The sequence below is a fragment of the Nycticebus coucang genome, chromosome 18 (genome assembly GCF_027406575.1).
Source record: "Nycticebus coucang isolate mNycCou1 chromosome 18, mNycCou1.pri, whole genome shotgun sequence".
Classification (NCBI taxonomy): Eukaryota; Metazoa; Chordata; class Mammalia; order Primates; family Lorisidae; genus Nycticebus; species Nycticebus coucang.
The window spans coordinates 40,331,454-40,353,501 of record NC_069797.1 but is presented as its reverse complement, the minus strand read 5'-3'; the positions used below and the strand labels follow the sequence as shown (position 1 = coordinate 40,353,501).

At 35.9% G+C, this 22,048-nt stretch overlaps 1 protein-coding gene and 1 non-coding gene across 7 annotated transcripts in view; one reads left to right on the top strand and one right to left on the bottom strand.

Annotated features, from left to right (window-relative positions):
- The window catches only part of USP32 (ubiquitin specific peptidase 32), a 216,031-nt gene that overhangs the window by 150,723 nt on the left and 43,260 nt on the right, over positions 1-22,048 (top strand). For all 6 annotated transcript variants that reach the window (XM_053570185.1, XM_053570184.1, XM_053570186.1 and 3 more), the window contains 5 exons: positions 4,625-4,686; positions 7,305-7,407; positions 15,878-16,070; positions 17,610-17,785; positions 19,714-19,854. In XM_053570185.1, coding sequence (XP_053426160.1) covers positions 4,625-4,686; positions 7,305-7,407; positions 15,878-16,070; positions 17,610-17,785; positions 19,714-19,854 — 675 coding nt within the window. The remainder of the gene's footprint in view (positions 1-4,624; positions 4,687-7,304; positions 7,408-15,877; positions 16,071-17,609; positions 17,786-19,713; positions 19,855-22,048) is intronic.
- Positions 15,163-15,234, bottom strand: LOC128571419 (small nucleolar RNA SNORD113/SNORD114 family). The gene has a single exon (XR_008375836.1). It is a non-coding gene; the product is annotated as a small nucleolar RNA SNORD113/SNORD114 family (small nucleolar RNA).

Below are 22,048 nucleotides of genomic sequence, written 5' to 3'. Positions count from 1 at the left end.
GCCCGAACTATGTCATCCTATTATCTGTCCTCTCTAAAAGCTGGTAAAATAGAGCATGAGTGCCTGCCGAAGCTTCTCAAAATCATGACCCTTGGATATAGTAAAGTAGAATGTAGGTGATTGTGTTTGTTTATCTCGTACTTAGGATAGAGCAGCATATAGACATAGAGAATAATTTAAATTGCAGAAAGCATCATAATTTGCTATTTTTCTTCATTGTAAGGCCCTTCCTAATAAGTAAGACAGTGTGAATAGAAAGATGAATCATAAGAAGGTAACTGTAAATTTTTAAAAATATTCAGTATTTCCATTTAGGACAGTGGTTCTCAACCTTCCTAATGCCGCAACGCTTTAATACATTTCCTCATGTTCTGGTGACCCCCAAGCATAAAATTATTTTCATTGCTACTTCATAACTGTAATTTTGCTACTGTTATGAATCATAATGTAAATAGCTGATATGCAGGATGTATTTTCATTGTTACAAAGAGGTCGTGACCCACAGGTTGAGAACCGCTGATTTAGGAGATCGTCTTGACAGTAAGGCTGTTTCTTCAATTTTATTTTTTAGAAGGTCCAAAAAAGATTGAGAGAGAAAGAAGGCAGGTTATCAGGAGTGACTATTAAGTCATAGAGCTTGCCAGATTTTAACTATTTTCCTAATTAAAATAGTTCTCTTCCTCTGATTTTTAAAGATAATTTACATTTTCCCAGTTTTCATAGTTCTTCATAAATATTTAAGTTGATTAAATAGTGATTAGTTTCTTATTTTTCTTTTAGAAGTATCCCTATAAAGGTTAGAATGATTTGGTATATCTCTCATGATCTTTCATTATCAATAAAGAATAATTTGTCTGTGACACATTTATGTTGGAATAAATGGAAATTGGTCTCTTTCCAAGAGCTAATAACTAATTTTCGTTTATTTAAAATAGATACAATCCGATAAGTCTATAATGTCCATTTAAGCCAGTTACATAACTGTCACTTATAATCAACAGGGATTCAAGTTGATAGCTTAATAAAATATATAAGAAAAGAATGTAGATCATCACTACAAACAGAACTGACATGGTAACATGAAAATTGATCAACTATTTTTATCTCCTTTAAAGTATCTTCAGTAGTAGGTTCTGCAAGCTCTTTCACTGTTGTTACTTTTTTTTTTTTTTTTGAGACAGAGTCTTGAGCTGTTCCCCTGGGTAGAGTACGTGGCATCATAGCTCACAGCAACCTCCAACCTCCAATTTGGGCTCAATCGATCCTCTTGCCTCAGTTTTTCTATTTTTAGTAGAAACAGGGTCTCATTTTTGCTCAAGCTGGTATCAAACTCCTGAGTTCAAGCAATCCACCTGCCTCGGCCTCCCAGAGTGCTAGGATTATAGGCATGAGCCATCACGCCCAGCCTCACTGTTGTTACTTTTAAAGCTGCTGTATCTCATATTCAGTATATGAACATTTTGATCACTTAAGTTGTCTGAGTCATCTTGTGGCTTTCACATGCTACAGCATTTTACTTTTGGTGTTGCCTTTCCTGTTTTGTCATTCTTATCAGGGATTATGGAGTGGCACTATTTTTATGGCTCTAACTTTAAATAAACATCTTCTTGAGATTTGCTTATATGTTGTGTTTCCAGCATATTTTATTATGAAAAGCTGAAAGAGTTTTTCTGTGGACACTATAATCTACCTACTACCTAAATTTTACCATTACATTTCACTATACTTGCTTTATCACATATTCAGATATGCTTTCACAATTATATGGTATGTTCATTTAATATATGAGTAGGTAGACAGTTATTCTAAATTGCTTTATTTTCTATTTGTATCTTCAAATTGATAGAGTCAGGTGGTAAATTTAGTGATACAATACTGGATTATACTCATTTACCAAGATCTCACACTTGGCAGAGTGTCCGCAGTATTTCAAACCTTGCATGTGTAAGTGTCAATAGAATTATTCCAAAAACCATTCCTGAGTACGTAGTATTTTTTTTTCTTAACCTGGATTGAATACATAGTGAGATACTATCATTATTTCCACTCCTTTTTTGCCAAGAAGCTTGCCAAACATAATCAGAGTCCTCTCTTTTGTATATTTGTTAAAAAATACCAAATTCTAAAGAGTATGGTAAGTAGAATAATGTGTTCCCCTCCCAATATCTATGCTCCAATTCCTGGAATCTGTGAATATATTATCTTACATGTCAAAAGGGACTTTACAGATATATCACGTTAAGGATTCAGAGATGGGGAAAGTAGCCTACATTATTCAGGTGGGCCCAATAAGAGAGACTGAGACTGAGTTGTTCTTGTGGTGATTTGTTACAGGAGCAATAGAAATAGAAAACCAATATAGAGGGAATAATGAATCCATATTTATAAATTTTAAGGCTCAATATTATAAAGATGTTAATTCTTCTTGATTTATACATTTGGTGCTATCATAGTCCTAAAAAGTTGACTATTGTCATTGTTGTTAGATGATTTTAAATACATAGAATGCAGAGTGCCATGAATAGCTAAGATAATATTGAAAAACAAAGTTAGGGGGTTTATGTTACCAGATACTAGGACTTACAGAACAACAATAATTAAGACAATGTGATATTTGCATAAAATAAGACAAATTGATAAGTGGAACAATCTTGACTCTGTAAGTAGACCTACACATGTGGTCATTTAAAGACTATAATGCTGTAAGGGAAAGGATGTTCTTTAAATAAATGGTGCTGGGTCAATTGATAGCAAAGTAGAAAAAAATATGCATCAGTATTCCTACCTCATACCACACATAAATTAATTGCATATAAGATACAAATCTAAATGTGAAAAGTTAAAACTTTTAATAAAATTGCAGGAAAATATTTTAGTGATTTTGAGGTGGCAAAGAGTTCTACAGGGCACATAAAGCATTAACCATAAAGAAAAAGATTAACTTTGACTTCAAAGTTTATAAATTTTTATAAAGACATACCATTAAGAGAATGAAAAGGTAAGTTACAAAGTGGGAGAAAATATTTGCACTTTTTTTATCCAACAAAAAACCATTATCTGGGCATACAAAAACCAAAAATCAGTAAGAAAAATACAGAATTCTAGAATAAAAATATGCAAAAAACCTGTAGTGTTACTATAAAAAAAATCCAAATACTTAATCTATAGAAAGAGACTGACTTCTTTTAGTTATCTTGGAAAAATATATTACAGCCACGCTTGGAGTGCTACTTTCAAAGTCACCACCAGATGTTTAGTTTTTAAGTGATACAAAGTATTGTCGAGGATAACAAGCAAGTGGAACCTCTCACACATTACTAGTGGGAATATAAATTGTTATAAGCACTTTGAAAATTGTTTGGCAGTATTTATAAATGATAGACATGTGTATATCTGTGATCTAGCAACTCACCTATACCTGATGTATATACCCTGCAGAAACACGGATATCTGAGCACCAAAACAAATACAAATATGGTCTTATAAGTGGTCTTTATTACAGCCCAAACCAAAAAATGACCTGAATACCTGTCAACAGATTTATGTGGAACATCCATCCAGTTGTTACTTTACTACAATGAAAATATCCTTTTTTTTTTTTGGGCTTTTAGCTGGGGCTGGGTTTGAACCCGCCACCTCCGGCATATGGGACCAGCGCCCTACTCCTTGAGCCACAGGCGCCACCCGAAAATATACTTTATATTAAAATATATGTGGACCGGGAGTGGTGGCTCATGCCTATAATCCCAGTATTCTGGGAGGCCGAGGCAGGAGGATCATTTGAGATCAGGAATTCAAAATCACCTAAGCAATAGCAAGACCTTGTCTCTGCTAAAAATAGAAAAAATTAGCCCAGTGTGTTGGTACATGCTAGTTCTCCTGCCTCCTCAGGAGGCTGATGCAGGAGGATTGCATAAGCCTGGTAATTTGAGTTTGTGGTAAGCTATGATGGTACCAGATGGTACCAGTTAGAACTCAGGCAACAGAGTACAGCCTATCTCCTCCATCCCCCCAAATATTAATGAAATATTATGAAAATTACTTTTTTTTTTTCTTTTCTCCTTCTCTTCCTTTTTACTCTTCCCTCCCTGTCTCTCTTCCTTTCCCCCATTTTCTCCCTTCTGTTTCTACGTAGAGATTTGAATGTTAGCCTCCTTTGGAGTGGTTTTTTTTTTTTTTTTTTTGGTAGAGACAGAGTCTCACTGTATACCGCCCTCGGGTAGAGTGCCGTGGTGTCACACGGCTCACAGCAACCTCTAACTCTTGGGCTTACGCGATTCTCTTGCCTCAGCCTCCCGAGCAGCTGAGACTACAGGCGCCCACCACAACGCCCGGCTATTTTTTTGTTGCAGTTTGGCCGGGGCTGGGTTTGAACCCACCACCCTCGGCATATGGGGCCGGCGCCCTACTCACTGAGCCACAAGCGCCGCCCGGAGTGGTTTGTTTTAAGAAAGAAAAACAAAAACTACACAGTTAGAATCAAAATTTGTTCAGGTGAATCATTGGTAATTTGTCAGTTAAAAGCTGCTGCTAATTTAGATTCCCATCTAGAAAGTGGATCTCATGCAGAGAATATGAAATATTAGGCAATTAATAAAGTTTGATTAATGTTTTTTCCCCACAGGTGTGTCACATAGTTCTGGGATTAAGACCAGCTACTCCGGAAGAAGAAGGACAAATCATTAGGTAAATCTGCAGTTTCAGTCTGGGTATTTTTCATTCTGTAGTTGAAATTTCAAACATGCGAAATATATTAGTTACTAAGTAACAGCATGTCCCACTTTAATGTAATTATCACAAAAAAATTGGATACATAGTGATGTATTTTTATTTTTAAAAACCCTTCTTATACAAAGGATTGGACTAATTTAGAAATCAAATTCTTTAAAGTAAAAAAGACTTAAGATAAAAGATAGCCAGTTTTCTCTAGTACAAAAAAATTCATATTGTAGAAAAATTAGAAAATAGTGCTAAGCAAAAAAGTTTATAATCTCTGTATATACAAATATTACTGTTGACATGTTTAATATTCACATTCACTTAAATATATGCCTGTAATACATTTAAAATTTTACAAAATGGAAATATTCTAAAATACTATTTTATTCCTTGCTTTCATTTCCATTCCAGAACATACAAAATAATGCAGATTGTATAATAATACAAAACTATTCCTTCAAAAGTCATTTGGATTTTGCAATGGATTCTTAGATATGGCACTAAAAGCATGAACAACCAAAGAAAAAGTAAATTGGATTTCATCAAAAGTAAAAATTTTTGTGCATTAAAGGGCATTATCAAAGAACTGAAAAGGCAAAACCTACATTAATGAGAGATAGTATTTGCAAATCATGTATCTAATAAAGGTCTAATAACCAAAATATATAAAGACTATAATAACAAAAAGCAAACAACCAGTTAAAAAATAGGCAGCTAAAAATGGATTCAAATACACATTTCTCCAGAGATGTTCAAATGGTCATCAGGCACGTGCAGAGATGTTCAACATAATTAGTCAGTAGGGAAATACAAATTAAAACCACAATGAAATTCTACTCCTCACCCACTGGGATTGTTATAATTACAAAAATGAAAAGTTTTGGTAAGGATGTGGAGAAATTGGGACTCTTATGTATTCCTGGTGAAAATGTAAAGTGGTGCGCCCACTGTGGAAAACAATTTGTTCCTCAACATAGAATTACCATATAACCCCACAATATACCCAAAAGAATTGAAAACAATTACTCAAACAAATACTTGAACACAATGTTCCTATGGATATTACTATTCATAATATCCAAAAGGTGGAAATAGTCTTTACTTCTATCAGTAGATGAATGTATAAACAAGACATGGAATACACATGCCATGTAATATTATTCTGCTATGAAAAGGAATGAAGTATTAATATATGCTACAAGATGGATTAACCTCACGAATATGCTAAATGAAGGAAGCCAGATATAAAAGGTCATATATTGAATTATTCCATTTATATGAAACATCCAAAATAGACACATTGATAGATACAGAAAGCAGATCGATAGTTGTCAAGGCTGGAGGAAATGGGTAATAGGGAATAACTGCTCTTTATTACTAATAAAGATGGATGACTAATTGAGGTATATGAAAATTTTTGGAGCTTAATAAAAGGTTGTGGTTTGAGGCAGGTGGATTGCTTGAGTCAGTAGTTTGAGACCAGCCAGAGCAAGAGTGAGACCCCATCCCTACTAAAAAAAAAGATGAAAAACTGAGGCAAGAGGATTACTTGAGCCCAAGAGTTTGAGATTACTGTGAGCTGTGATGCCACAGCACTCTACCGAGGGTGAAAAAGTGAGACTCTGACTCAAAAAGAAATAAATAAAAGGTTGTGGTTCCATAACATTTTGAATGTTCTAAATGCACTGAATTGTATGCTTTTATGTATTAAAACCATTAATTTCATGTTATGTTATTTTTACCTCAAAGATAGTTATTTATAAATCACAATGCAACATCATATCCACTAGAATGGTAGAAAAGACTTGACAATAACAAATGTGGGCAAGAATGTGAGGAAACTAGAACTCTCCTACATTGTCAATGGGAATATTAAATGGGGCAGCCACTTTGGATATTGGTCTGCCGGTTTCAAATGTTCTTTAGCTATTGGATAAATAAACAAAATGCAGTATATACGTGTAATAGAATACTGTTGAGGAATAAAGCACGAACAGCTGATACCTTCTATAATAGATGAACCTCAAAAACATTGTCTGCAAGGCCAAATGTAAAAACCCATGTGTTGTATCATCCCATTTACATGAATAATTCAGAAGAGGCAAATCTATAAGGGACAGAAAATAGACTAGTGGTTTCCTATTACTGAGGGTAGTAATAGGGATTGACTAAAGATGGGCACAGGTGATCTTTTGTGTTAATGAAAATGTTCTAAAACTATATTGTAAAGATGGTTGTACACATCTTCAAACTTACTAAAATTGTGGTTTTACATTTAAAAAAGGTAAATTTTATATTATGTAAAATACAATATAATTTTATGTTATGTAAAATATAATAAATACTGAGAATTTATTAAAGGATATTATTGAAAATATCAGTATGATGCTTGATAGTGTTCTGTGACTTTTGAAGTTAGCTTATCAATAGAAATAATGTTTTACTAATAGAAATTGTGGAGGTCTCTTCTAAGTATTTCTATTTGTTTCATGTGTTTTCTTTGTAAAACTTATGATAATTTGTAAGTATTGTTATATGTTTCACACAACTTCACTTCATGTTTTCAAATTCTTTTGTATGTGCAGAGGATGGTTAGAACGAGAGAGCAGGTATGGTCTGCAACCAGGACACAATTGGTTTATCATCTCCATGCAGTGGTGGCAGCAGTGGAAAGAATATGTCAAATATGTGAGTTAGATTCCTGTTACTCACATTTTTCATAGGATTTTCAGCTTCATTAGATGTGTGACTACTGGCCAGTAATAAAATGCTCCAACTTAGATGAAGATTTGAAAGGAAAGGAAAAGAATATTTATATAATACTTGCTATGGGCTAGGCTCTGTACTTAACACTTCCACATAAATTTCTTCCCTTGCAGCAACTCTGGAGAAAGGTAATATATAGCATAGAGGTGCCTGTATATATCATGAACCTCACCTCTCATTTAATTCTCAGAGCATCCCCATGAGCAAGGTAATATTATAACCATTTCACCTGTGAAGAACCTGGGAATGAGCAAAAAATAACCTGAATGTCTTCATCAGGTAGAAGACCTGGGATCAAACCTAAGGACTGACTTTAAAGTTTGTGTCCTCTAAACTATATCAATTACATTGTCTTTCATTAGTTCACCTTTTCCATCAAAAAGTTGAAGACCCTCGGTATATGGGGCCGGCGCCCTACTCACTCAGCCACAAGCGAGGGTGGCAGGTTCAAACCCAGCCCCAACCAAACTGCAACAAAAAAATAGCCGGGCGTCATGGTGGGCGCCTGTAGTCCCAGCTGCTCGGGAGGCTGAGGCAGGAGAATCGCATAAGCCCAAGAGCTGGAGGTTGCTGTGAGTCCTGTGACATCATGGCACTCTACCGAGGGCGGTAAAGTAAGACTCTGTCTGTACACAAAAAAAAAAAAAGTTGAAGACCCTTGGGTAAGAAATACAAATTTCCTACACAACTAAGTTTATTATAGAACTAACATTAGAACTCAGAATTTCTAAAAGATAATCTACCATTGTTCTAAAAGAGTTAAAGAAGAAATTTTCATTATTGACTATTCCAGAGTTTTACTTAAAATATGAAAGATTTTTAAATTTTTTTTGTTTTTGTTTTTGTTTTTCCAGAATTAAAAATTGAAAAGAATAGGCTTGGCGCCTGTAGCTCAGCGGCTAGAGTGCCAGCCACATACACCGGAGCTGGCAGGTTCAAATCCAGCCCGGGCCCCCCGAACAACAATGACAACTACAACAAAAATAGCCAGGCATTGTGGCGGGCACCTGTAGTCCCAGCTACTTAGGAAGCTGAGGCAAGAGAATCGCTTAAGCCCAAGAGTTTGACATTGCGCTGTGAGCTGTGACGCCACAGCATTCTACCCAGGGCAACATAGTGAGATTCTGTCTCAAAAAAAAAAAAGAAAAGAAAGAAAGAAAATGAAAAGAATAATGCCAGGAATTAAATGTTTGCATTCTTGGAGAGTGAGTTGATATATAGACTCAATGTCATTTGGCAAATGATCACTAATCAAAATTGTAATAATTTGATGAATATTTTTTCCTGTATTTTGTGTCACTGCTTATTGTCAGAATATTGGTAGACACTTTGTACACTTTTTGCTTTGTCATTCCTCCTTTTTCCCTTTTGCAGAGTTTAATAGTGTAGTTTCACATGTAAACTATAGTAATTGGGAAACATGGAGTTTGGTACCTCTGAAGGAATAAAAATAGGCAAATGACTTAAAGCAATGGTCCCCAACCTTTTTTGCACCAGGGACCAGTTTCATGGGAGACAGTTTTTCCATGAACAGGGAGTCAGGGTTTGGGGGAAGGGAGGCAGAGCTCTGTATCTTGGTTTCTAACAGGCCTTGGACTGATCGAAGGCCCAGGGGTTAGGGAACCACAGGCTTAAAAGACACTGAGATAGAAAACGATGGTGAGTATAAGTAGAGAAACAAGAACATTGAAGAGAGGGTTAAAGCTTCAGTATTTATTTTGAAACACATTTTGTTAGAATGAGTGGTTACTAATGTCTTACTAAGTTATAGACTCAGTAACATAGTTTTTGTCTTGGTTGTATTACTTTTTGTTTTCTGTAGGAACATGGTAGAGGTCTTGCTCTTAGCAGCATGTCCCTTATAAACAGAGCGCACTGATAAGAACATGCACTCAGTTGGTTCTTATCTGCCATAACCCTTTCATACAAGAAATTTAGGGAGAGTAGTAAGGGAAAGATGTACAGGGAAGAATCTCTATATTCCTTTCTACACTCTGGCATTCTATTATTTTTTGTCTAGTATATATATATAAGTCAAATGCAGACTTTAATATCTCCTTAAAAATGAAGCCTTAGACTCAGCGCCTATAGCACAGTGGTTACAGCATCAGCCACATGCACCTAGAGTGGCGGGTTCGATTCCGGCCGGGGCCAGGTAAACAACCATGACAACTGCAACAGAAAATATCCGGGCGTTGTGGCAGGCACCTGTAGTCCCAGCTACTTGGGAGTCTGAGGCAAAAGAATCCCTTAAGCCCAAGAGCTTGAGATTGCTGTGAACTGTGACGCCATAGCACTCTACTGAGGGCAACATAGTGAGACTCTGTCTCAAAAAAAAGAAAGCTTAACTTAATGTGGGAAGAGAGTATCAGTTCATCTGGAGAAGAAGGAGACAGAGAACTGTGGCATCTTATTAATAAGATAGTAAAAAAATGTCAGTGGTGTGAAGGCAGTCCTTTCTGAATATATATATTAATTAAATATGTATGTGTTTATTAATTGCTATATGAAAACTTCCTTTTAATTGCATATAACCTTTTTGGTTTTTTATTTTTATTTTTCTTGAGATAAAGTCTTACTCTGTTGCTCTGGGTAGAATGCTGTGGCATTGTCATAGCTCACATAACCTCAATCTCTTGGACTCAAGAGATTCTCTTGCCTCTGCCTCCCAAGTAGCTAGGACTACAGACACCTACCACAATGCTTGGGTGATTTTTTTCTATTTTTAGTAGAGATGGGGCCTTGCTCTTACCAGGCTGGTCTCAAACTCCTGAGCTCAAGCAGTCCACCTGCCTTGGTCTCCCAGAGTGCTAGGATTATTCTATAATCCTACCTACCATGCCTGATCCAGATAACCTTTTTAAAAAGTAACTTAATTATCTAAGATCATTAAACATGTAGCATACATATGTATAAGGCATAAAAAGAAGTATTATGTAGAGAAAAAGGTGAATCCTGGCCCCTATTTTTAGAAAACAGAAAATCCAATTCAGAGAGGAAAAAAAGTCATTCTCAAAGTAGAATTATCCTATTAAAGTTGGTGTTCCATAGGCCTTTTAGGAGTTACTGATTCTGAAAATGAGGAAATTTCTCACCATGGGTGAAACTTTTGAACCCAGCTTTTTTTTTTTTTTGCTGTTTTTGGCCAGGTCAGGTTCGAACCTACCACCTCCGGTATATGGGACTGGGGCCCTACTCACTGAGCCACAGGCACCGCCCAATGGGTGAAACTTTTACAAATAGACTTCTAGGATAATTTCAGATAGTTTCAGATACAGAAGTCAATTAAAATTAAACAAGATCCTTTGATGTTTGGAGAAAAAAAAATTTCCCAGAGCATCCAGAAACAACACAGTTGAAAAAAGCCAGTGACCCTAACATTCTATGATATATAGGAGTTTGCTCAACATATAGAAAAAAAGCAGTAATAAGATTAGCTGTTTCACTGAAAGACTAGAAGGAATAACAAGAAAAATAAGGGTGGAGGAAGGGGAGAAAGAAGAAACCTGAGGAGGGGTGACATTTCAGGCAGTGGAGGACACTGAGAGCAATAAATTCCTATAGTAGAAGAGAAAGACAGACCATTTTTGTTTGGAGCTTTTGGGAAAGAAGTAAAGAAAAGCCCATGTTCTCCAAGTCCAAAAGGGTATTATAATTTTATTCACTGTGTCATGTTAAAAGCATATGGTACAGTCTACAATCTCTGGAGGCAAAGATTGCAGCCTTAGAAAAGCTGTTACAATCATTCTATTGACAAATTATTTGAAATTCAACCTAACAGATTTAATGACAGGTAATACATAAATATTTTTATCATCCTGTTTTCTTGCCAACTATTTATATAAATTCAAGCTATGGACTGAATACTTCAGAATAAGAAATATTATTATGGGAATGGTTTCATGTAGATTTTATTTAGAATCCTAGACTCCTGCCTGTAATCTCAGCACTTTGGGAGGCCAAGGTGGGAGGGCTGCTTCTGTCCTGGGCTACATACCAAGACCCTATCTCCACAAAGAAAATAAAAAATTAGCTGGTGATGGTGTATACCTGTAGTCTCAGCTACTCGGGAAGCTGAAGCAGGAGATTCACTTGCAGCCAGATATTTGAGGCTGCAGTAAGCTCCCCTGCACTCCAGCCTGGATGACACAGCAAGTGCCTTTCTCAAAGCACCAAACAGACAAAAAAGCAAGGATAGTAAAAAGTTTCCCCTTAAAGTGTAAAACTCCAATGTTTTGCCTGAAGAGCACTTATGATGATGTCTGACACAGAGTAAGCATCACTAAATCTTAAAAAAAAAAAAAAAAGAAAGAAAGAAAAGAAACATAGGTATCATATAACATTTTCAAAGCTACTCAAAATATGAGATACAATTTCTTATATTATTCCTTGAAATTCTCTTAAATGCCAAACTTAGAGAAAACTTGACGGAAATTGTTTGCTCAGGTATGGTTGAAGAGAATCTAATCATCTTGAAATGTATTACTACACATTTCTTAAACAGTAATTAATAATGCATAAACTTAATATAAATGTAATAGAAAAGTGAGTATAAATTTATAAAGGATTTGGCCTTCCAACAATGTGATAGTTATGCAGACACTATTTAAGTTCAAGAACGTATGCAGTGGCCAGACAGTGCCTCACGTCTGTAATCCTAGCACTCTGGGAGGCCTAAATGGATGGATTGCCTGAGCTCAGGAGTTTGAGACCAGCCTGAGCCAGAGCATCACCTCGTCTCTAAAAATAGCCAGTCATTGTGGCAGGCTCCTGGAGTTTCAGCTACTCGGGAGGCTGAGGCAAGAGAATTGTTTGAGCCCAAGAGTTGGAGGTTGCTGTGAGCTGTGATGCCACAGCAACAATGTGAGACTCTGTCTCAAAAAAAAAAAAAAAAAAAGAACATAGGTAACAAGAACAAAGCGATTTTTCTGGAGGAAAACAAATTAACCTGGGGGAAGACCAATTTTCTGAACGGTGGCACTATTACTTCTTCAAAATGGCTGTACTGTATATCTTGCACCATCTTCATGGGGAAGAAGCAAATAACCCAAAAGTTAATTAAAATCTTAATCTTTTTCTAAAAAGTAAGTTCCAGAAAAGTAATAGATTTAAGAATAAATCATTTACTGAACTCTCAGCATGTGGAACACATTATGAAAACAAATACATGAAACTATATTCCTCACTGGGGCAATGGTTATCTCATAGGGAATTTTAAAAAAAATGCTTTTGCTCTGCTTTAGACCAAGTAAATAAGAATTCATAAATAAGGAAAAAGATTGAATTGATTTAAACAAATCACTTTGTTTACAGAAAATTTTCTTTTGAAACCTAGTCTAAATTTTGTGTTGGTATGGATTCAATGTTAGAAAGCCTATTAGATGCTTGATCTAATCTTTAAGAAAATAAACTACGTAGACCTAATTTACATTTACATATTTCTTTTTGACATGGGTCAGTTTAGTTCTAGTCTCTTGTCTATCCAATTTTGACTTCTTTGGTGGAATAGTCCATTTTAAAATATTAATGATCCAAAATCCATATTTAATGTAGATTTCCAATTTTTAATCATTTGTTTACTGTGGTCACCATTTTTCCCATATAATGCTCATATAATTATTACTTAACATATATGAGTTCATATAAGCATATGTAAATAATTCACAGTTTTTATTTTAATGTATTTTACAGTTTTTGGCTGGGGCTGGGTTTGAACCCGTCACCTCTGGTATATGGAGCTGGTGCCCTACTCCTTGAGCCACAGGTGCCGCCTTATTTTAATGTATTTTAAAAGGAAATTTTATATCATTATCTTAAATAGAAAATCAGTGTCACCTGAAATAGAAAGCACTAATATTATTAATATAAATTCTAGCTAAATAAAAGCTCTGCTATTGAGGACTGTTCTTTCCTTGTTAGAAAGAGATATTTTAAAGTGTTAGATTAACACATTAGCATCAAACCTAAGACCCTTTCCTTGAAGTAATCAGAAGACCAACAGAGAAGGGAGCATGGAATAACTTTTTCCACTGTACTTTCCCCTGACTTTAACACAGTTGATAATTACCGGAAGATGCTAATATTTGGATCTGTAATAGAATGTGAATATTTAACTTCTGAATTATTTGACTTTTGATATTAAGGTTCAGTTGCTATTTAAAAAGTTACATCCAATAATATTATTGGTATGTAGAAAGCAGCCAAGGTTTTGTTCTAATTTTTCTTGTCACTTTTAATTATAAAGGCGCTGGAATTTCATCAGACCTGACTTCTGAGATGTCTGTAGATTAATTAATAGTATTCACTTGATTTATAGATCAAAGAGAGGAAAACAGCTGATAAAATGTTGATCAGTGTCTCCTTGTGTTGAATAAAATTAAGGATTCTATAATTGCTGTGAAAAAAACAAAAGCATAAACTATGCTGTTGATGTACTGTGACTTGGAGCTTGTTAAATTTGATGTCAGTTACTTTATAAGCAGTACCTTTAACACCCACATTCATTGATCAGTTTTATCAACTATAATTCACATCAGAGTTTCTTGACTGAGTTCTTCTACCCCTGCTATTGGCTGTCTACTCAGATGCCTGTCGGATCTTGTTCTGTTCCTCCTCTTAGCCTTTCTCTATCCTTTTAACCTCATACTATGATCTCTCTTTTTAAGATTTTCATGGTGCCTTTCCTCTCTACCTCTCAAATCTTGTCTCTTTTTTCACTTGTAAACTTAGTGGAAATAGTTTATGCTAGTGATTTCTGCTTCTGAGACTTTATAATCTCCTAATTTTTCTTTGCCTCTCTGACCATTCAGTCTCAGTGTCCTTCCTCAACAAGATTCTTTTATTACCTATCCTATAAATATTGCTCACTTCTCATTCTATATACGCCTTTTTTTGTTTTATTTTGGAAAGTTTAATGAGCCTCAAATACATATTCATATATATATATTTATATTCAGCATGTTGAGCATTAAATGCCATGATATTTAAAACCAGAACTCATTTCCAAACCATTCCCATTCATCTGTATACCCTGCTTTGTAACAGTGTCAACTCCCATCCAGTCTTCTAAGCCAGCACCTCTTGTTCTTCCTTGGAATTACTCTTGTTCCTTTTTTTACACACAATTAGTTGTCAGATTTTTTTCACTTCCTACATGTTTACTAAATCTTCATCTCCTTGGTTTAGGACTTTGTATCTCTTATGTGAATTATTATTATTTTTTTTTTTTTTGCAGAGACAGTCTCACTTTATGGCCCTCAGTAGAGTGCCATGGCATCACACAGCTCACAGCAACCTCCAACTCCTGGGCCTAAGCGATTCCCTTGCCTCAGCCTCCCGAGTAGCTGGGACTACAGGCGCCTACCACAACGCCCAGCTATTTTTTGGTTGCAGTTCAGCCGGGGCCAGGCTTGAACCGGCCACCCTTGGCATATGGGGCCGGCGCCTTACCAACTGAGCCGCAGGCGCCACCTCTTATGTGAATTATTAAAGAATCTTTTGACTTATGTTCCAGCTTCAGTTTTAGCCTCTGGTCCTTTCTAACACTGTACTAAAGTTATTTTTAAAGCAAAAACTGTATTATGCTATTCCTCTATTTAAAGTTTCTCACAGAAGAAATATATGTCAGGTAAAAAAAAATATATGCTTTGTTTAAAATATGATTTATCAGTTTATTTTATAGACCTTAGAGTTAGAGGATTTAATAAAAATCATTGATTCAGACACCACAGAATACTCATCATTAGTCTAATATATCGATTTAACTACATCCAAAATGGTAGTTCGTATTTATTGAAAGCCAGACAGTATGGGCATCCCTCATGTAATCTTGACAACAACTCATTGCAATAGATACTAATATTTTCTTAATTTTTACTCATGAAGAAAATGACACTTTCAAGTTTAGTTATTGTGAAAGGTAACATAGCTGGTTAAGTCATACACCACTCACCTTTTACATAGACTTTTTTTTTTCAGTCGTAAATCACAATTCTGTCATTTAGCAAATGCAAACTATTGCTAAATGATAGAATCTGAGTTTATATGATATTTATTTTATTTTCTATATCTTTATAGCAATTGTTAATCTTTATAACAGGCTTATAAATATTACTTAATTTTTGATATTAAAAAAGCTTTCAATAGAATGTCTAAATTACATACTTTATGTCCTTTGCAGTCTGTTCCCTATCTACCTCAACAATTTTTTTATATATATACTTTTTCCCTTAAATAGATTAAAATTGAGTTACATATTAAAATTTTTTAAAATTGCTACAGCTCACCACAATAGGATTACAAACAATAGATCATCATGAGATTCATTTTCCAATACTACATAGTTGTCAGATTATTAAATTTTGTTTCTTATATTCTAACTTCATGATTTTAGGATGCTAACCCTGTTGTAATTGAGCCATCGTCTATTATGAATGGAGGAAAACATTCATTTGGAGCACCAGTGCATCCTATGGAGCAGGGTGAGGACAGAATTGGTGGCAGCCTCAGTTATGTGAACACCACAGAAGAGAAATTTTCAGACAACATTTCTACTGCATCTGAAGCCTCAGAAACTGCTGGCAGCAGTAAGTATACTTTCTGTTAGTTCTTAAGGGAGTCTAATTGGGCAAAGGTATGGGAAATGGGGTATTGGGCTTCGATTCACCAGAATAAATTTTGAATGAAATGAATTAGTAATATATTAGTAATTTTACAAAGAAAAACTTTTATTTTCTATTTTATTAGTCTCTCATTCTGAAGATATTTTTGCTGTTTTCATTGATCTAGCCACATCTCCCTATATTATTAGTAAATTATTTAATCAATACATTTAAATTTGGGAAGATTATTTTTTAGAATATTAAATTTTCTATCTCCTGGACTCTCTATACCTGCACTGGATTAAGTGCACTCTCCTATCAGATTCTGTTGGCATTTCAGGCCAGAATTTGGGGATTGTTTTGTTAAAATACTGAGAAAGAATTCAGAATGCCTCCTGTAATTCCCCTTGAGTCCTTGGTACTTACCTAAAACTTAGTATTTCCACACTTCTAGGGAAGATGCTTTGGTATTTCTGTGGCCCACCTGAATTGAGTTGATTTCTTTTATTCTGCTGATAATAGTAACAAGACCTCCTGTATTTCCACACTTCTAGGGAAGATGCTTTGGTATTTCTGTGGCCCACCTGAATTGAGTTGATTTCTTTTATTCTGCTGATAATAGTAACAAGACCTCCAGTCTTAACTGTTTAGTTATTTCCTCAGGGATTTTCTCCTTCCCTGGGAAAGTTGTGAGCAAATTGAACATAGCTAGCATTTACTCTACTTAAGCTCTTTGTGGAATCTATGCTTCTCTTTTTCTTTCTCTTGATACAACGATCCCATAGTATTCCTAGAAGTGCTGGTAATCTTATGCATGGTGCTGTTTAGTTTGTGCTCATCAAATTATGTGTTACCCACAGCCTAAGTAGTACCACATGTGGAAGATTATAAAGTGATTGATTATTAGAATATTTACCAAGATTAACATGTAATTGATAGTTGAAATACTTTAAAATATCTTTAAGATTCACAACTCTAAGCCATCGTTAATAATTTTTCTGTGCACATTTTCCTATTATAAAGATCATGATTTTCTTTCAAATATATACATTAAAATCTAGCAGCCTAGCACTCTTGTTGGAGTTGTTTTAGCTCTAGCCTTTTAATCTAGAGACTTCCTGTCACCATCGTCTATCAACAATATCGGAAATGTGTTTGAAGGTAGAAAAAATAATTAAAGAAGACTATGTAAAAGCCCAGCTATTAAGCTTACCTCTTTCCTTCCTATGAAAGGACATATAATTCTCATGATGAATTATTAGATATTCTGGAGGGTATCCAAATGTTCATTTGGTAATACTTTTAAAAGCTTTTGGTCTACTTAGTGACATGCTCTGAATTGTCCAGAAAGGGATACATCTTATTTCCTGTCTTCTGTAGATTTATCAGAACCTAAAACTCTACTGACATACCAACAGAATAATAGCGTTAACTCAGTACTTGGCCATTGAGCTCATATTTAATTTAAGCCTGTTCATGTATAATAACTAAAAATAACAGATTCCATCCTCCTTTTCTTTATAGGCTTTCTGTATTCTGCCACACCAGGGGCAGATGTGTGCTTTGCTCGCCAACATAACAGTTCTGACAATAACAACCAGTGTTTGCTAGGAGCCAATGGGAATATTCTATTGCAACTTAATCCTCAGAAACCAGGGGCTATTGATAACCAGCCACTGGTAACTCAAGAACCAGTAAAGGTAAATAACTTAACATCTAAAATTAAAGTTCTCTTTCAAGTTGCCAGTAAATTTCAACGTACAGGTTTTAGAACATAGCAAAAAACTGATGGTTCATTTAATTACTCTGATACAGATGGAATTCTCTTTGTATAGTACATTTCTGTCTTTCTTTCTTTTTTTTTTTTTTTTTGTTTTGAGACAAAGTCTTACTTTGGCATCCTCAGTAGAGTGCTGTGGCATCACAGCTCACAGCAACCTCCAACTCTTGGGCTTAAGTGATTCTCCTGCCTCAGCCTCCTGAGTAGCTGGGACTACAGGCACCCACCACAATGCCTGGCTATTTTTTGTTGCAATTCTCATTGCTGTTCTAGCTGGCTGGGACTGGGTTCGAACCCGTCACTCTCGGTATATGGGGTTGGCACCCTACCCACTGAACCACAGGCGCCACCCTCTGTCTTTCTTTAGTCTTGTCTTGTCTTCTCTTTCTTTTAAGAGATGGGGTCTTGTTGGGTGCAGTGGCTCACGCCTATAATCCTAACACTCTGGGAGGCCAAGGTGGGAGAATTGCTTAAGTTCAGGAGTTCAAGACCAGCCTGAGCCAGAGCAAGACCCCATGTCTAGAGGGAATTTATCTAACAAATGCAATGAGTATAATTTGGTTCTTTGTAGTACCCTCAATGAATCTCTAACAATTAAAGAAAAAGGACAGGGCATAGTGGCCCATGTCCATAATCCTAGCACTCTGGGAGGCCAAGGCAGGTGGATAGCTTGAGCTCACAAGTTTAAAACCAGCCTGAGCACAATAAAAATAGAAAAACTGAGGCAAGAGGATCGCTTGAGCCCGAGTTCGACGTTGTTGTGAACTATGATGCCACAGCACTCTACCCAGGGCGACAGCTTGAGACTCTGTCTCCAAGAAAAAAAAAAAAAAGCCCATCTCTACTAAAAATAGAAAAACTGAGGTAGGAGGATGGCTTAAGCCCAAGAGTTTGAGGTTGCTGTGAGCTATGATGACACCATGACACTCTACTCAAAGCGACAGAGTGATTTGTCTCAAAAAAAAAAAAAGAGAGAGAGAGAGAGAGATGGAGTCTTGCTCTGTTGCCCAGGCTGGGAGTGCAATGGCATGAGCATAACTCACTACAGCCTCCAACTTCTGAGTTTAAGCAGTCCTTCCACTTTAGCCACCCAGGTAGCTAGGATTACAGGCACGCCACCACACCCAGTGCTTATACAGTACATTTCTGTGAGAATATTTTATGATTTAGAACTAATAGAGGATATAGAGTAGTGATCCTTCGAAATGTTAGTCATACATAGAACAGCTATTGTGAAAATGTTGTTTCACATGTACTATATATGAACATTTTTTTTCTAAAATAGTTTTTTATATTGTTTGAAAGAAATCTGCAAAAACTAGTATTTATTTCTAAATGTGCTGATGGTTTTTCCAAATGATTTGCCTTGAGTTCCCTATCTTAAATACAGTAGAACTCCATAGTTGGCCACCTCCTTAAGTTGACTGGTTTTCATAGACCAGACATGCACCACATGTGCATATCAGGACAGTAGGCCTAGTTCCTTATGTGGACTACTTCTGTATGTTGACCAGTTCCTTACATTACATTGGGTGGTCAACTTAGAGAGATTTTCGTGTAGTTTGTTTTGAAAATAAAAAATAAAAATTGCTTTTTAAAAAGGTCAGTTTTTGGGTGGTGCCTGTGGCTCAAGGAGTAGGGCGCCGGTCCCATATGCCGGAGGTGGTGGGTTCAAACCTAGCCCCAGCCAAAAACCAAAAAAAATAAAATAAAATAAAATAAAAAGGTCAGTTTTTGCAGCAACATGAAACTGGGTAGTGACACGTAAGTTTGTTGTCTAGGTTTTGTTAAAACACAAAAGACTTTATAATATTAAAATATCAATATTTTCATTTTATTCTTTTTAAGGCTACATCATTAACACTAGAAGGAGGACGATTGAAACGAACTCCACAGCTGATCCATGGAAGAGATTATGAAATGGTCCCAGAACCTGTATGGAGAGCACTTTATCATTGGTATGGAGCAAACCTGGCCTTACCTAGACCAGTAAGTATACCTAATAGAACCTTATTTAAGGAGCACTCATAAATGGGGTCTTCTATTATGTTTTTTATGAATCTCACTATCCACATAATTAGTTCTTCCATTATGGTAGTGGAATAATCAGACCCTATTCAAATTAATTGAACAAATAATTTTAGGATCCTTCACATTCATTCATTCATTCAACATTTATCGAGCACTGTTTTAGAAACCAGTCATACAATGATATGCCTGTGGACGTAGATGGCTAACATAGGGTGGAAGGAATAGTCTCTGGACTAAATAAAGGCAAGGACTTATGAGGGTAGGCTGTTAAATGGGTTATCCATATAAATGCAGACGTCTCCTAGGATAATGCGAAACTTAGGCTGGTGAGTAAGGAGTGCTGTGAGAGCCAGTGCCAAAAAGTTCAGTGAATGTACAGAATAGTGCAGAGGTTATTTCTGAAACTACTATTCCCATCACACAAGCATCCAGTTAGGGATTTGGTTCTTCTTGTAACCTTTTCTGGTTTATCTTTTTGAAGGAAGGGGCATATAGAAGATAAAACCACAATATATGGTAACAAGAATTCAAAGCTAACAAATTCTGATTGTTGCCATCACTAAGATGAGTCATTCAGTGTAAGATGCTCTAAAATAATTTAAAAGATTTGGAGTATTAATATTAAAGTATTAGTAAATTACCTATGTAACATCATTTGTTGTGCTTACATAGTGAACATCAAGACTCATTATCCTGAACAGTGATAATAAGATTTTTTTAATATTAAGAAATGCTCTCCTTTGTATCAAGTCAAAACTAGAACTTACTTATGCCTGAAGGGTTTTTATAGATGGGGTATGAGAAGTTAATCTCCAAAAGAAGAGCCCAAGTCTTTTTTAAAGCCACAGTCCATAATTTTGATATTGGTTTTGACTTGTTAATCATAATTATTTATTAAAAATATATTTAAGTTGAAACTGGAAATTTAAAGTTTGTGTTTTTTGGCCACAAAATGTTCCTGCTGTATTTGGCGTCAGGATGCCTAGAGATAAAACAGATATGAATGTTCTTTTTTATTTACTGGGTATGGTAGAATAGTACTTGAGGTAGTCACCTGATTTCTGGGACTTACCTGATTTTTTTTTTTGGAGACAGAGTCTCATTCTGTACTCCTGGGTAGAGTACCATGGTGGCGAGGCTCACAGCAATCTCAAACTCCTAGGCCCAAGCAATCCTCTTGCCTCAGCCTCCTGAGTAGCTGGGACTATAGGTACCTGCCACAACACCAGCTAGGTTTTCTTTTTTTTTTTTTGGAGACAGAATCTCACTTTATCATCGTCAGTAGAGTGCCGTAGTGTCACAGCTCACAGCAACCTCCAACTCCTGGGCTTAGGCACTTCTCTTTCCTCAGCCTCCCGAGTAGCTGGGACTACAGGCACCCACCACAACACCCAGCTATTTTTTTGTTGTTGCAGTTTGGCCGGGTGGAATTCAAAACCGCTACCCTCGATATATGGGGTCAGCCCCCTACCCACTGAGCCATGGGCACCGCCCAGGTTTTCTATTTTTAGAAAAGACAGGGTCTCCCTCTTGCTCAGGCTGGTCTCAAACTCCTAAGCTCAAGCAGTCTACCTGCTTCGGCCTCCCAGAATGCTAGGATTGTAGGCATGAGACACCATACCTGGCCCCTGATCTATCTTCATCTTCTGTATCTGTAGGGGGAATACTGTGTTTATGTTATATATATAGTTTGATATTTCAAAACCTATCTGAAACCTAAACATTTGTACCCTCATATCAATCTAAAATAAAAAAAAATTTTTTTAAAGCCTGTCTGAATTCAGATTGCTAGTGTTCTATTTTCTAAATCTTGGTCTTCTCATCTGTAAAATGGAAAAATTTTATCTACCTTATTAGAGTTGTTTTGGGAATTAAATAATACATAAGGTTAGAACATCATCTGATAAATATTGACTATTTGTTACTATCATTGTTTATCATTAGACAATAATTTTTTTTTTTTTTTTTTTGAGACAGAATCTCACTTGGTCACCCTTGGTAGAGTGCTATGGCATCATAGCTCATAGGAACCTTAAACTCTTGGGTTCAAGTGATCCTCTTGCCTTAGCCTCCCAAGTAACTGGGACTACAGGCACCCACCACAATACCCAGCTATTTTTTAGAGACAAGGTCTTGCCCTGGCTCAGGCTGG